Below are 17,551 nucleotides of genomic sequence, written 5' to 3' on the forward strand. Positions count from 1 at the left end.
CGTTGTGGAGCACAGGCTCCGGACGTGCAGGCTCAGCGGCCATGGCTCACGGGCCCAGCCGCTCCGCGGCACGTGGGATCCTCCCAGACCGAGGCGCGAACCCGGTTCCCCTGCAACGGCAGGCGGACGCGCAACCACTGCGCCACCAGGGAAGCCCGCAAACTTCATCTTTTTTAATCTTTAATTTAAATATTTTTTTGGCCGTGCCGCAAGGCCTGTGGGATCTTAGTTCCCCAGCCAGGGACTGAACCCCAGGCCCACGCAGTGAAAGCGCCGAGTCCTAACCACTGGACCACCAGGGAATTCCCAGTCATTTTAAAATTTCCTTTGCAAAACTGCTTCCACAATTATTTTTCTAAGAGCAAAGTCATTTCCCCTAGTTTGAAATTCCTTTTTTTTGACAAGAAATAAGAATATTTTTATTCCTTTTCTACCTTTAAGAAATTTTGGGGAAAAATCCCCAAAACAGAAAATTACAAGGAGTCCCTCATATTTCCATCCCCTAAAAGTAACTTTTTTTTTTTTTTGAGGTGCCAAATAGCTTTAATGAGCCTGAGCACCTTTCCCCCTACTTTGTCCCTCCCTCCCAACTCTCCGTGCCCCCTCCTTCAGTTCTGGACAGGTCCAGCCTGCCCAAGGCTCTGGGGCTCTTCGGCTAGAGGTTAAAAGTAACTTTTAATACTGTCATATTTACTTCCTGTTCTATATTTTTCTATCCATATATTTTTCCAAGTCACACAAGTGCTATACACATACACTCTTCCTTAAAAACCAGTTAGGGGACTTCCCTGGTGGCGCAGTGGGCCCCCCCAGTGCAGGGGGCCCAGGTTCATTCCCTGGTCAGGGAACTAGATCCCACATGCATGCCACAACTAAGAGTTCACGTGCCACAACTAAGGAGCCCACCTGCCACCACTAAGACCCAGTGCAACCAAATAAATAAGTAAATAAAAATGTTAAAAAAAAAAATTAAAACCAGTTAGAATTACAAATAAAAATAAACCCTCATTGACCAGTACTATTCCTTTCCCCTCTTTCCCAGAGGCAACCAATATCAGGTAACCCAAACCTGGTATCAGAGTCTTCATACGCATCTTGCTAAACAGTTGCATAGTGTTTTCTACATGTTACAAATGCATACAGGATCCAAAATATCACACCAGTGGGTTTCAAACTGTGTTCCACAGAGGCCCAGGATACCATGAAAATATCTCAGGGATTACGGGGAAGAGCAAGGGCACCAGCACATACCAGTGGTCCTGTGCTCCACACATACCTGATCCATCAGACTTCAACCAAAGTAGTTCTACTTTTATCTTATTTATGGATTAGTGCCCCACATAAAATTTCATTTTGTAAACTGTTTCCATTGTTGGAAATAAAGAGCCATTACAGTAGGCTGAACTTATACCCACAGGGCTACTTCTTGTGAACAGTGGATGATAGCTTTCAACCAACAGGAAGAAGGAGGAAATGCCGAAGATCATTACAACAATAACAACAAAATGACAGAAACTACCATTTACTGAGGATTTACTGTGTGCCAGGTATTGTGCTTTGTTTTCATGCATTAACTCTCACTTAATCTTTTTTAAAAAAAAAAAATATTTATTTTATTTATTTATTTGGCTGCACCGGGTCTTAGATGCGGCACGCAGGATCTTTAGTTGTGGCATGTGGGATCTAGTTCCCTGACCTGGGATCGAACCCGGGTGCCCTGCATTGGGAGCGTGGAGTCTTAACCGCTGGACCACCAGGGAAGTCCCTCTAATTTAATCTTCATACTAACTCTAAGAGACTTGGAAAATTGAAATGAACAGAATTATAGATCTGGTGAAAGAACAGCCAGAATTCAAACTCAAGCTGTCCAAGTCTAGACCTCAGCTCTTAACTACTAACACACACTACCTTCCCTTATGACCTGGCTCTACTACAACTAGCTCCTTGATCACTTTAAACTTTAGTCTCTCCATCAAATGAAAATAACAATAAGTTTGTTACAAGAATTAAATGACACGATCCAGGTGAAGTGCACAGGGTAGGGCCTGGTGCATGGTAAACTGTTAGCTGCTATGAATATAATTATCACTACCTCAAGTAACTGGGATGCAAGCACCTAGAATCAGTTGAAGCTCCCTTAATAAGAATGATCAGACTATGCATCACTAAATTTAAAAAGTCTGAGGCTAAAAATTGGAATACAAAATCCTTTTTTTTAGAGGCCACAACAGAATCCTAAATCTAAAACAGCATCTCTCTTTTCTCTGTGTCATAACTTTTATTACACCTCAGATAATCCATATAATGGTATTTTATAAGGATTAAATAGGTGAAACTTTATGGGAAAGATTGAAAACTCATTCTGAAATGTGAAAGCTTGTTTAAAAAAAAAAAAAACTCCATGGCACCTCAAACAGAGATACCCTCTATGTGTTTGGAAGACTTGCCCTCTGATTTAGTGTGTAGCTTAAGCATACTTACTACAAAAATTGGTAATGCCTGCTGTCCTGTATTCCTGGAGCCTCTTGATTTCCCTTCGGAGTTCGAATTCCACTGTTTATCCCCCCAAAAACAACAAAGGAGAAAAATTGGAAAAACAAAATCAACATTAATGAGCACTTTTACTGTTGAATATTTTCAGTAATTCTGCCTTCTATAAAAGACTGGGCAATTCCATTTGGGGAATCCTAATTGTTGCTAATATCTCATTAGAAATTTTACCCAAGAGCTGACAAAAATGTACTCCAGCTGTCTTCTGGCTTCTGTCTCAAGCTGCTTCCTAGAAAACTTATAGTGAACTGGTTGAATTCATTTAGCTACAGAAGTAATGAATATAATTTTTTAAACCACCAAGTTTCCCTGCTCTATTTATTCTCTGTTAAAAGTTCTAGTCACAAAGCTAAATTCTTTTATGAAACCTGTCTCTGGTATTACTTGATGTGGCCCTTTTGCAAGGGAAGGACAAAAGCTCTGTGCTTCAAGTCCCGGATAGTTTCTTTAAAGCTTTTCTCCTATAGGAACAAAAGAGCATTGTGTTTTCCATAAACCAAAGATTTCTGCCTCCTTTGAGCACATAAATCAGGTTGCACTGCTTGGGTTATTATGTGATAGAACATTCAAATTTGGGTGCTTTGAAACAGAGGATGAAGGAAGAACCTGGACAATCCATGGGGTGTTGTTCTTTGGAGTGACACATAAACCAGGGATGGCACAAACTGGGACAGGAAGTGAAGGATAAATCACCCAGGATAAATCACGCAAAGAATGCCAACCAAACAGGGTGTCTGGTGAGGACAACCAACCTGGCTCAGATACATGCCTACAATGTCATGCAGGAAATATCTGCATGATGAGTACAGGATAAGAGCCTTCATGAAGTACCTTCCCAGAACTAAACTTGGGGGTCAGACACCTGACTCTCATGAGTAAAGGTATAGACTTAGCCCCCCAGTCCAGATTGTTTTATAGTCTAGGCCTGACTGCCTTAACAACTTCAATTTTTTACAGTGAGAAATCAAATGGTAACTAGATAGAGCTCTCTCAGGGAAAAAGGCAAGAAAATGATGGAAGTACTATGTACTATCTCGATGAGTCATCCAACTCTGTCCCCACTTAAAAAACTAGTTTTAATACTAAAATAATTATGAACAAAATAATATGATTTGCTTCAAAATAATCCAGTTGAGGATGGGAGGGGAGTGGGTGGTAAAGATGAAACTGGACTGGCCATGTGCTGATAATTGCTGAAGCTGGGTGATGGACACATGGGGGTTCATTATACTATGATCTCTATTTTTGCATGTATTTGAAAACTCCCATAATAAAAAGGGGGAAAAACTACTAAACTATTGTTTATCTGAGGGGAAAACAAGCCACTAGGCTTTTTAGGGTCTCTTCTCCCACCCCCAAAGTCCCAAATTAATCTCATAGTAATAAAGCGGAAGAAATACAAAAAAATCCACTTATTTATTTACAGAACTTCACATAAAACACACCAGTATCTCTCCTATTTACATAAAAACACACACACAAATATTTGCTCAAGGTTAAAAAACCACCTACATGCATGGCTTTCAATGAACTTGTCATGTTCCACCGGCCCCACTATCCTTGCAAATCGCCTCATTGTTTCATAAAGGTCTTGGACTTCCTTGGGATACCGCCGTTCCATTACTACAGAGAAAGTAAAGAATATAAAGATCTCTAAGTTTTCTGCATTTTTTTTTTACAAGAAGTAAAATGGAAGAACATTATTCCTAACCTCATATGACTAACTTACCAATGACAGGAAGCAAACTGGAAAGCTAAGAATGTAGCACACTAATCATAATGATAAGAGAATCAGAGTGACTATGACACAGAGAGGTTGTTATCACTGGAGAGCATCTGCACTGCTGAGCACCCTGGAGACCTCCACACCTTGCTGTCTCTTAATCTATACAAGGGCAGGAAGTACTGGCAGTAGTGGGAAAGATGATTAGATCATGTGTTCTCAGAAACAACGTGGGGCAAAATCTCTGGTATTAACTTCTGCAGAGGGCTTCCCTGGTGGTGCAGAGGGCTTCCCTGGTGGTGCAGTGGTTAAGAATCCGCCTGCCAATGCAGGGGACACGGGTTCGAGCCCTGGTCCGGGAAGATCCCACACGCTGTGGAGCAACTAAGCCTGTGCGCCACAACTACTGAGCCTGTGCTCTAGAGCCTGCGAGCCACAACTACTGAGCTCACACGCCACAACTACCGAAGCCCACGCGCCTAGAGCCCGTGCTCTGCAACGAGAAGCCACCGCGATGAGAAGCCTGCACACCGCAACGAAGAGTAGCCCCCGCTCGCCGCAACTAGAGAAAGCCCGCACGCGACAACGATGACCCAACGCAGCCAAAAATAATAAACAAATAAAATAAATTAAAAAAAAATAACTTCTGCAGAACAAGGGAAGTGCAGACATACTAATTCATACTAGTTTAGCCTGGAAAAAGTATGATCTCTTGCACGCTCCACCAAAAATAAAAATCTCCATAACTACATATCCTCAAATGAGGTATTTATTTCTTCACTTTCTACATGGGTCATTTTGCCTTTCTCTAAACTTAATTAGGTACCACAACTTAATGTACTACTAATGAAGTTATATTTTGATAACTATGATGGAAGTAAATGGTCAAATATGCCATTTGGGATATCAGCAACTTTGAGGATCACTACTGACCAAATTTCTAATAAAAAGAGCTATCAGCAAAAAGATGGGTAGTAAGAGCCACCAACAGTAACTGGTAGGTTGGAGCGGCCAGGAGCTCTCGAACTGCTACTCAGTCATTTCAATAAGAGTAACTAGGCTAGTTTTGTCCACTCTCAGGCTAAAGATACAGGCTATCACTTATGACAGTTACTTAAATCAAGTCCTCTTTTCAGATGAATCTCTTTCTTTGCAGGAGAAATTCTTGCCCACAAATTCTAGGAGCTGATTTGATGGGCAGCCACAAATTGATTATTTTCACCACCAAACCCCCCGCCCCCCTCTACAGGGATAATACAGAAACATTTGGAGTAAAATTTTTAATTTGATGAAAAAAACTCCTATGCCTACATATTAAGGTCACATGTACATTCAGTATAATGGCAACTTGAAGACCTCTCAAACCACAACGCACATACCACTTCTTTCTCGGAAGCAACAGAGCTTCCCCTCAGCTCTGTATGTAAGAAATACAGTTAAAAGTACAAAGAGGCTAAACTGACCTCTGTCCACCAGCTGAGAAAAGAATTTATACAAGAGTCAAGGTCTACTATGTAAAGGTTAAAATCAACTGACCTATCCTGGAAAGCCCAGGAATTCAGACAAAGGAACCCACTACTGTGGCTATAAGAACATGACCAATTATTGGCTACAGAAAGGGCAAGGGAGATCAGACCTTGGGTTATTTTTGCAAACCCACAGCTCTCGATGAGGATGAGGTTAAATAGGCAATACTGTATACTGCTAGAAGGAATATAAATTGATAAAACCATCTTTTAGGAAACAATCTGGCAGCATGTGTCAAGCATTTTTAATAATCATATTCTTTGACCTATTTAATTCCACTTCTGGAAATCTATCTTAAAAAAACAATTCTAAATACAGACAAAGCTTTATTCACAAACAAGTTTACCTTAGCTTTATTTATAATGATTAGAAAAACACTGAAAATAAGCTAAAGATCTAATAATAAAAGACAGGTTAAGCACGTCATTATATATTTATGTATCTATACAACATATTATGTAACTATTAGAAGTGACATCATCAAAACACCATAATGTGTGTAATGGAAAGTGAAAAAATAAAGGACATAAAATGTGACCTACTTATGACCATGACTCTATTAAATGATACTTAACCCAAGACTGGCTGACCTGAACCCTCCTGGCACAGAGTGTCAAACCCTATAAGATTCTATCAATTAGCGTATGAAGCACAATCATTAGGTACTTTTACAAAAAAAAACGTCTTGTGACATACAACTATTATAAACATATATAAATATTGCAATTATTATATCATCATTCTTAGGTTCTGAACAAACTCTACGGTGTAGAGGAAGAAAAAGTACAGAGACTCTTTCTGCCCAGCATAGGTTATCGCCAAATATTTAAAAGTAAGGTCAAAGTTAGCAATCATTTAAAAATCATAGGTTTATTTCATCATTTATTTCATTAGCATACAATGCTAATGTCTTTTCTTGTTTGTCTGCCCCGACCATGCAAAATAAAGCTATCATTTTCTGTTAATTTTTTTCCATAAAAATATTTTCACAGCCTGATAGTCAAAGTTATTTTATGTTTAACATGTAATTCCAAAACACAACCCTATCCAGTTCCAGAAAATCACCCATTAATATTCATGCTTTAATTACTATACTAATTAAAAAAAAAAAAGAATTCTCATGCTAGTGTTATTGACCATATATTAATGGTTTGTAACTCTTACGATGCAACAGAATTGCCTTGAAGACTTTAAAAAAATACAGATGCTGTAGCTCTACCTCCAGAGATTCTGACTTAAGTAGTCCGAGGTGACTGTCAGGCATCAGAATTTTTTAAAGCTTCCCAGGTGATGCTAATATGCAACTTTGATTAAGAACTACTGTCATAAATGATTTGTTTACAACTATTCAATAATGTTGGGAGAAATTTTAAAATAAGGAAAACTAATACTTACACTGAAACTTTCTAAGGTTGATTAATCCATGGTCTCTTATAATTCTAGAATGAAAAACATATATATGATAATCAGTTTCACATTTAACAATGTTTTCCACACACAGCTTTCATTAGACATCCTAAGCACTGCAAGGGTGAATACTGAGGTCCAGAGAAGTCACTCCCCACAAAGTTCTGCAGGTCAGTAAGTCTCTAGCACACTTTTAGGCTCTCAAGCATCATATATTTTTCCTCTCCTTGGGCACTGTAGATTCTCAATAACTATATGCTGGATGAATGAATAGATCAATAAGCACTCACAGATACTGAAAAACACATGTCTGTAACTTAAGATGAAACAGAAGGGAATCTGTGTCCATATCATAGAAATCATCTATTCAGCTTAGGGAAATGATAATTGAGAACAGCTGTTTAGGGAAATCTGTGATCACACACTCAACATTTACAACTGTACATTCACAGAATGCCTTGAAGCTATTTGAAATAAATCTTGTGCATGTTTAATAGAAGGTCATCATAAAACATAAGATCTAATAGCGACCTCAACTACTGAGTTCTACAACACTGTCTAGCTCTAATTCCGTGTTTTAAGCAAAACAGAATTTAGGTAAACCATGCAGAGTTACGTGTCTGGAACCTCTGATTCATACCGGAGGTATTCATGACTAGCAATGAGGCTTCTCACAAGAACAGCTGGGTAATCTTCTTCAGCGCTTCTTAGAAGCTAACTCCAGACACGTAGAGAGTAAGCTTTACTTTAGATCGTGTCTTGGTCCCTCCAGAGTGTCTCCCAAGTCCCATTCCTTTTTCTTGTTGTGATGCCACTGTATCTCTAGTTATTAACACCATGGTAACATGCCTATACATACATACACACACACCCTCCGCATACCCTTCTCTGAACTGTTAAAGTCTCTGTAATCCAATAGGGGTTTGGGATCCATAATTTCTCAGTCTCAATGTATGTTTTTTGTTCTGTTGCAAAGAGAAGGAATAACCAAGAGTGACTGAAACTTGTTCATAATTTCTTTGAAATCCTTATATATAAAAGACTTCTCATAAAAACTGAGCAGTTAGAATAGAGCATTATTATTATTATTATTATTATTGTTGCGGAGCACAGGCTCCGGACGCGCAGGCTCAGCGGCCATGGCTCACGGGCCCAGCCGCTCCGCGGCATGTGGGATCCTCCCAGACCGGGGCGCGAACCCGGCTCCCCTGCATCGGCAGGCGGACGCGCAACCACTGCGCCACCAGGGAAGCCCCAGAATAGAGCATTATTAAGTGTAACAACTTAATAATATCTTGAATTCTTCTTGTTCCTTTTTTCCTTAAAACAGTGTATCCATATTATTCATTGGTCACCAAAACATCAAGAAAGGGTAAGGAAGGAGGAGGTTAAAAAGCAAGAAAAGGAGAGGTATTATTATCTCCTTTTAACAGATGGAAAAATTGAGATCCAAGGAGGTTAAGTGTATTCCTCAAGGTCCTAAGATGAGCCACAAGTGGAACTTGTTCTTATGGGCTATATGTGGTCAATAGTCCAAAGCCAAAAGAAGGCAGGATGGTTTTCTAGACTTACTTTTTTCGCCTTTGTCTCTCCTTTAACCTGGAATGATAGATATCTACTACAGCCATCTTCAGAGCTATAAACAAACAAACAAACAAACCCTTACATATAAACAAAGCCAAGACAAGAAGAAATCTTTTGCCCAAGCTGTCCTAAACTTTCAACCTCATACTGCTAACTATTCCACACTCACTGGTCTAGGAAATCTGTCTCTTGGAAACAAAAATATCCTAGGATAGTGAATTTCTGTATCAGTAAATTACAGTAAAGTTCTTTTTTCCTAAGTATATGTTTATATGGGATTACGCTGTAGATAACAATTTCTGCTTTTTCCTGAACATCTCTTTTGACCATGCTTTGCTATGTATATTATTAGCTTTCATATAACAGTTCAACAAGGAGTCTGAACTTTAGTAACACACGGACTAGAAATTACATCTGTTAGAGTTTCAGATTAGAAGAAAGAAATACCAAAATCTAACATGCTGAGCTATGAGCAGATGCATTACATCTGTATATAACTTCAATCACTGGGAAAAGACCAGGAATACTTTATCCAGGCCATTCTCGCTTGGGTCTGAGATAAAAATAACATAAATTCTAGCTGGATGACCTGAAGAGATGAATGACTGCAATACTGTTTAAACTTTAAGTATTAAAAAAAAAAAAAGTATTAACTATCATGGATCTTTTGTTCATGTCTAACAAGTTCGAAAATTTAAACAACATTGCTTCATTTTTCCTCATAACTGCCCACAAACTAAAAATAATTCAATAATATCAGGTCCCAGATTTAAGGCAATGGTTTTCAAACATTTTTTCAGGTTGCAGAACTCTTTCTATAAATGAACTCTTTCTTGATTTACATGTGTTCCATATAGAAGCATAGGTACCACAGAATGCCCCATACCCTGCCAGTGTTTCCTAATACAACTGCTGGGGAATGATACGCTCTAGAACGCTGTGCTGGTGGAGATGCACTTTACATAACTGTGTGGTGGGAGAGGAAGGAGGAATGGGGAGAAGAGGAATTGTCTCTGACATGCAGTACAACCAAGTACAAGTTTTATAGTGGACTCTACCTTTACTTCTTATGAGAAAGAGAAATTAGGACGTCAACAGTTCAAGGCAGAAAGAGAAGCAAATAAAATAGCTAAGTAAATAGTTAACATACACTGAGTATTTATCATGTTCCAGGCTCTTTAGGTGACTTATCTCGTTTATCTACTCAATAATAAGATGAGTTCAATAGGAAAGAAACTACCTGAAGATCCAGTGGAAGTTAGTGCTAATTTTCACAAAATATTTCTGTAATTTTTCTAAGACACTAACTTATCATGTTGTTTCTTAAGATTTGTGTGGGAATGACTTAATTAAACAGAAAAAAACTGAAGAGACTGTGTTACAAAAAAAAAAACCTCTATAAATAAATTCTGCTGATAAATGGTTCTGGTGCTTGATCATTTCAGTAGTTTAAACTTGTACAACTGGCTCTAGAGAACAAAAGGGAAGGAAGGGAACACAGAGAAACAAATGGGAGAACTGGAATTCTCCCAGAGAAAAATTCATAGTTGAAGCTCTCCCTTGTCTTTATGAAGCACACTCAGATAGCAGCAACCGATTATAAGATCTTAACTGCATGAATAACCCAGGGAGGACCACAGCACAGCAGGCAGAACAGAAATGAGAGGCAGACACTGAAAGAATGAGAATCACAGGTTCATATTCTAATTAAAGTGACTGGAGGGTCTAGTGAAGCAGGCAAAGACCCAGAGCTCCTTAAAAACAAACAAACCCAAAGCACCCATAACCTCTCCACTGATGCCAGGCCTCTGAAATCTCAGTTTTGGGGGATGACTAGTCTCCCTGTGACCACACTGGGGGCTGATAACAAAGTTTCCAAACGGCTGGCCTTAAAATATTTCAAGAAGTGGGCAGAAGTCAGAGGCAGCTCCTTCCCACTGCAGTGTATTTCTAACATTGTTCAAAATAGCTGGCAACATGTTTCTGTTTTCCTGACAGAAGGCACCTACTGCTTGCTTGGCAAGAAAACCTACTCAGAGGCCTTAACTGCAGGGAAGCCAATCAATATCCCTACTGCAAGCACACAAGCACAAACCTGTAACTCAGGTATTCCCCAGAAGCAAAGCTTTTTAAAAGTCATTTCCCCCCAAAGGTTCTGGCCGAGATGTACACAAGTAGTGCTATGAAGGAAAGACAACCATGTGACCTAATGGTTAAAGTCAGCAACTAGGAAGCCTTAGCCAAGTCACTTCACTCCTTTGTGCATTTCTCTGAAAGCAGAATGGGAAAATATCTATTTCCACTTCTCAGGAATGTGGTTAAGCTATAGAAGATAAAAAATGTGAAATCTATAAAGAAAAAAAAAAGGTTCAAGGTTGTAGAGACATTAAGTATAGCACAGTCTATTAAGAGCATAGACTCAAGATGGCCCTGCCACTTGCAGGTTACCTCTTGACCTCAGGCAAGTTACCTGAGATTTCTACTCCTCAATTCCCCCATCTATAAAATGGGGGTAACAGTAATAACACCTAACCCAAACAGTTTTGTGAGGATTAAATGAGTTTATGTGTGTCAAGGACTTAAATGGTACCTGGCAAACAGTAAGGGCTATACGTATTAGCTATTATTATTAATAGCACTTATGTCTAAAAGGTCCTAAACATAAAGCAGCCAAATCACCATCAAGGGAAGGGCACTGCCAATAGGTAGGTAATAGGCACAGTGACCAGGCTGGACCTCTGATCGACTAATTGTTAAAGGCTCTAAAGGCTGACAATACGGACCAAAGAAAGAAAATTTAGGGGGAAAAAGTGGGGGAGTATCCACATCTGGCCAAGAAATTTTGTTGAAATTGGCTTTCCAAATAGAAGGAGAGTAAACTGCTCTAATGTGCAACCCTGAGAAGTGCTGAAAACACAGGCCCAGTGCAGAGGAAGGAGCTCATGATGCCTCTTGCTTGCCTGGGTTATGGGCCAGCAATGGTTAGAGGATGCTGCACACAGGGCTTAGCACCTGTGAAACTCTGAGAAAGAAGAGTCCACAAATTTAGGAGAGATTTTCCCAAATGAAAGCAGATGGAGAGCGATGTCCCCTAAGGAAAAGGAAACTATGCTGTGTGTCTGCACTGACATCCCACAACATGCCACAGGGAACGTCGGGTTATGTCTTTTGCATCTCTCTCTCTGGACCAATACTTTCTGCTTATTTCAATAAAATACGAGGAGGTGTCATTTAGGGATCTCAGAACCTCCTTATTTTCTTCCTTAGACACTACTTCACATGCAATATCTTTTGGGGGCCCATTCTGAAAGACTTCTGGTATGATGGAATGTAATTACATGTCCCTCCATTGTGTCCCAGGCCTCTATAATGGACCATTTAAACCCCTTTTATTAGACAAATTCCATGAATCACAGCAAAAGTCTCGGGTGAGGAAAAGAGCTTCATGGCATCACCCAATTTTCTAGATGCAATCTTTCTAGGGGATGGGATACAAAGCCCAGCCAAACAGTTTACTTCCTTCCAGTAGTTGTAAGTGAGGAAACATAAAAGGAATGTTATTAATGCTCAGTAATATTAAGAGTATAATGGGGCTTCCCTGGTGGCGCAGTGGTTGAGAGTCCGCCTGCCGATGCAGGGGACGCGGGTTCGTGCCCCGGTCCGGGAGGATCCCGCGTGCCGCGGAGCGGCTGGGCCCGTGAGCCATGGCCGCTGAGCTTGCGCGTCCGGAGCCTGTGCTCCGCAACGGGAGAGGCCACATGAGTGAAAGGCCCGCGTACCGCAAAAAATAAATAAATAAATAAATAAATAAATAAAATAAAATTTTAAAAAGGGTATAATGGAAAGGCAATAACACCAATCTGAATTATGTACCACGTTTCATTGGAGACATTCACCCTGACTAATCAGCATCATCCATTCTTTGTTGGCCAGGGACACAAAGAAACAGCATGCAAAATTCCAAGGACTTGCCCAAGATCACAGTAACTCAGAAGCAAGCCTGAGGTTGAATCACTGTCCTGATGTGCACAAAATATGTGCCCCTCTTTCTGTTCTAGGTGTGCATAAAAAGCTCCTTCTCATTCCCTCCTAGTTTCCTTGGGCTCCTAGTCCCCTTCACTGAGAGTTCCAGGAGAAACTGCTGGAACAATATGTGCCCAAGTGGACAGTGGGTCATACTGCCAAAGGAGCTAATATGAGAACTTAGAGCCATAAACAAAGCATCCCTTTGTGGCACCAGCAAGTCATCCCTTTGATCTCCAGTCCTGCCAAACCTCTTTACGATGCTATCACCTTTTAAAAAGCACCCATCTGGGGCTTCCCTGGTGGCGCAGTGGTTGCGCGTCCGCCTGCCGATGCAGGGGACGCGGGTTCGCGCCCCGGTCTGGGAGGATCCCACATGCCGCGGAGCTGCTGGGCCGGTGAGCCATGGCCGCTGGGCCTGCGCTCCGGAGCCTGTGCTCCGCGACGGGAGAGGCCGCAGCAGAGGGAGGCCCGCATACCACAAAAAAAAAAAAAAAAAAAAAAAAGCACCCATCTAAACATCTTACAGTTCACTACTAGATAGGGAGGGAAAGGAGAGGCAGGGATTATTACATAAGCGCTGTTAAAACTACTTATGTATAACAATCAATAACTGATTCTTAGTTCAAATGAATTAGAATCAAATAACTTAAAAGGCTGTAGAAACTGTAGAAAGAACACAAATAACTAAAGTACGTTATAGGTTTGAAATGTTAATTGAAATAAAACTTGCTAATCAATTGCTTCTTTTTGATTTTTTTTCCTTTTGCCCTCACTTAATTACAGAAAGGACCATAAGTGCACCAGCAGAAATCGCAAATCATGCTTCCACAAAGGATGAAGAGTGAAATTAAATACCAACCATTACTACAGTTTTCTTAATAATGTTGAGGCTTAAGAATGAAGACCTTGGATTAGGGCCTGGAGAAGTGATTCAGCAAGTCCCTTACATAGTTGAGCCATGACTGACATTAGAGATTCTGACTTTCAAGAGTTCAGTACTTTTGAATAGTATCTAAAAGAATGATATTTATGAAACTGCTTTTTTGCATTCTGGATAAGAAAGATACAAGCCAGGAAACAATACCATTTTAATTAAAGCTGGTGTGTATGACGAGAAATACTGAATGGCAACCTGCACACTGCCTTCAAGAGAATGACACATGAGGTGAGAATAGACAATAACATGAATTATCAGGGTTGAAAAGCAGAGATTGACATGGAAGACTGAACAAACACAAAGGCTCTAGTGAATGCTAAAGCAGTTTGCTTTAAAGCTTTCCTCTTTTAGTTCAATCTACGTCACTTTGACTTTCCTTAAAGTTGTGTGGGAGAAGAGAAATGAAATTTTGCAAAGAAAACTGCTCAAGAAATATGTAGAGAAAAAACTCTAAAGGTAAAATTTTTATGAGGACTCTTTCTTGGTCCCAGATCTGATGTAACAAATATCTACTCAGCTCTTCTACGCAGGGAAGAATAAAATTCCCCTTCAAGTGACAGAGGACCAGTTAATGCAACATGAAAACTTGATTTAAAATTCAACAAGGATTCTAACTTGCCTTTCCTACCTGGGATATACATTTAAGAAAAGCAATGAAGATGTTGTTTAGGAAATACAGAATCCAAAGGAGCATTATTCACCTACTGTATCACCCTCAATTCTGGGCTGAAATGAAACAGAAGATTGGGGATTCTTTTAAATATGTAGTTCACTGAAAATGGAAAGAAGGAAAAAAGGACATTCACTGAAAGTCTAACCATCCACTTTTAAAAGCCTTGCTGGCATTAGCCATTTCTGTTATAACAAAAGAGTTGACATAAATCCTTCGAGGGTTAATCTTAGATGAGAATTCTGAAGCGCTAAAAATTCAACAGTTCTGAGAAACAAGAGATTTCCAATCTTGGTCTAAAAACTCTTGAACTTCCATTCTTTTCCCCTGCTATGGGAAATTTTGGGTAACAAATTATAGTGAACATCTAGTATCAGCAGTTGTTATTGAAGTCCCAAGGTCTTCACCCTGATTCCCTTTCTTTTAAAGAGGTAGTGAGGCCATTTAACCAATTACCTCAGTGTAGGCTTATCTCAGCCAGAAGAAAGCTCACACAGTCCAAGGGATGGGATATTCCCAACTACCCTTATATGATCAACATTCTCACCATCATCACAAATGATCTTTCTCATTATGGTCACATCCCAGCAACAGGGTAAGTTCAGCAACTTAACCACTGTAATTTGAGTCCCATAAGGGGCAGGAGACATGTTTTATTCATTCTTATATTTCTAGCACCCAATACAGTGTCATCACAGTTTGCAATCAATAAAAACATTGGCTGTAATAAAATGTTACCGTGTAAAATGTCCGAGTCATCTTCAACAAAATCAATGTCTCTCAAGTCCCATTCTGCATAATTGTCAAACTCCTGTTTGGGGAAAAAAAATTCCCATCTAAAATCCACCAGCTTTGAGTAATGCCTTTACAGGAGCCATGCTTTAGAAGCAAATGGCAAATATATAAACAAACACTTGCTAAAAAGTACTGAATGGAGTACAAGGCCAGGACAACTGCCATAAGTAAATAAGTCATGGGAAAAAACTGAGAGGCTTTCAGGCAGCAGTGACAGCAAAAAATGAGAAAGTTATGAGTCCAGGAATAAAGCCAAACGTATTGTTCTAAAAACTAAAAGTAGTCTGTTCATGAAATCTAACTCCTACTAGCCCTTTGAGTATTGGGTTGGCCAAAAAGTTCGTTCGGGTTTTTCTGTAACACAAAAAACCCGAACGAACTTTTGGGCCTAACCAATATTTAGGTAAGAAAATTGTCTGCATTAATTCATCTACCTTTTTACCACCATCTAGAGCTCTATTTATCCCATAATATTGCTTACATAGCTCAATGGGTAGATTTGTTCATGTTCTATTCAATGACTACAATCTGAAGGGGTAGTGTCTCTGAGGTAGCTCTACAATAGGAGCTGCCATGAACAAAATGCTGACCTGGGTGTGGCTAGCAAAATTGTTTGTAGTTTGCTAAACTTTAATTACCTCCAAGAGTACTATAATTGCGGATTAGGTGATAAATCAAGAGACTTGTGACTACACTCACATGGCTTTTAACTCCATGGCTGAATGAAGAACATGTAGTTTTTACACACATTCATCATTCTTTATAAACTTGTGAATATAGTACAGAGGTCAGCAAACTACAGCCTATAGACCAAATTCAGCCCACTGCCTATTTTTGTAAATAGTTTTACTGGAGCACAGGCATGCTCATTTGTTTACTATTATCTATGCTGCTTTTGCATAATAATGGCAAAGTTTAGTTCCAACAGAGAATTTATGGTCTACTAAATCTAAAATATTTACTATCTGGACCTTAATAGAAAGTTTGCCAACCCCCTGATATAGTACTACCTCAAAACCCCCTAGATGTGGAATGAAACTTAAGAAATAGGTTTTGGGGCTTCCCGGGTGGCGCAGTGATTAAGAATCTGTCTGCCAATGCAGGGGACACGGGTTCGAGCCCTGGTCTGGGAAGATCCCACATGCTGCGGAGCAACTAAGCCCATGCACCACAACTACTGAGCCCGTGTGCCACAACTACTGAAGCCCAGGCGCCCAGAGCCCATGCTCCGCAACAGAAGCCACTGCAATGAGAAGCCCACGCACTGCAACGAAGAGTAGCCCCCGCTCCCCCCAACTAGAGAAAGCCCGCACGCAGCAATGAAGACCCAACGCAGCCAAAAATATAAATAAATAAAATAAATTAATTTTTTAAAAAAATGAAATAAGTTTTTGCTCTGAAGAACTTTTATCTTTCTAAAAGAAATATTACGAATGAGAAAAAGGCACTCAAATGGAGAAAATGTGGCTCGACAAGTTACAGTGCTATGAAAATCTCTTTTTAGTGGTATGGAACCTATAGGTAAGAGATATAGCCTCATCCTAAACAAAAACAAGTTTCTCTTACCTCAATGAAATCTGCTCGAGCTGGCATGTATCCTGCCATGTCCCGAGAAAGCAAGGAGTCAAAGGTAGGTCGGGGAGGGTCATCTGTAGAGTGAAATGGAATGGCTGTGTCAGCAGTTTTTGCCTCCTCTGCTTGCTTCAGGTTTAGCAGGGTGGATGCAAATAGAGGGTTATTGATGAAATGCTTCATGTAGTGCTTCTCACACTCCTCCTTGGTCTTGGTGCACATTTGATTGGCTACATCCTGCCAATTTCCAAAGCCACAGTCCATCACAGCTTCTAAAAGGGCCATTTCTTCTTGAGCAGTCCAGCTGGGGTCAAGAACAGGAAAATCTGAGGTCATTATTTCGTAAGTATGATCACTTTGATGTTTCTTGTACTCAAATCCTCGAGTGAAACACTGTAAGCACAGGAAAAAAGGAGGTGGCCCACATTCAGCACACTTGATATAAGGCTCCATGAGGTAGGAGGAGCAGCCTCGGCAAGGTGGCTTATCAGAGGGATCATTGCTAAAGGAACTCAAACGGTCCATTCCCCAGTTGGCAAAGACTGCTGCTTTGATCTTCCTCAATGTAGGGCTCCTTCAAGGAGATTTCAGAATAGGTTTTGGGGCTTCCCGGGTGGCGCAGTGATTAAGAATCTGTCTGCCAATGCAGGGGACACGGGTTCGAGCCCTGGTCTGGGAAGATCCCACATGCTGCGGAGCAACTAAGCCCATGCACCACAACTACTGAGCCCGTGTGCCACAACTACTGAAGCCCAGGCGC

The 17,551-nt window shown here is 40.3% G+C and overlaps 1 protein-coding gene across 1 annotated transcript in view; it reads right to left on the minus strand.

Moving 5' to 3' along the window:
• TADA2A (transcriptional adaptor 2A) overlaps positions 1-17,376 on the minus strand; it is a 22,861-nt gene extending 5,485 nt beyond the window's left edge. The window contains exons 1-6 of the mRNA XM_024127776.3: positions 16,786-17,376; positions 15,163-15,235; positions 8,780-8,843; positions 7,196-7,239; positions 4,063-4,173; positions 2,482-2,553 (exon numbers count right to left, since the gene is read on the minus strand). Coding sequence (XP_023983544.1) covers positions 2,482-2,553; positions 4,063-4,173; positions 7,196-7,239; positions 8,780-8,843; positions 15,163-15,235; positions 16,786-17,316 — 895 coding nt within the window. The 5' untranslated portion in view covers positions 17,317-17,376. The remainder of the gene's footprint in view (positions 1-2,481; positions 2,554-4,062; positions 4,174-7,195; positions 7,240-8,779; positions 8,844-15,162; positions 15,236-16,785) is intronic.
• Positions 17,377-17,551: the final 175 nt, after the last annotated feature.

This window comes from Physeter macrocephalus, chromosome 14, assembly GCF_002837175.3.
Source record: "Physeter macrocephalus isolate SW-GA chromosome 14, ASM283717v5, whole genome shotgun sequence".
In the NCBI taxonomy this organism is placed as follows: Eukaryota; Metazoa; Chordata; class Mammalia; order Artiodactyla; family Physeteridae; genus Physeter; species Physeter macrocephalus.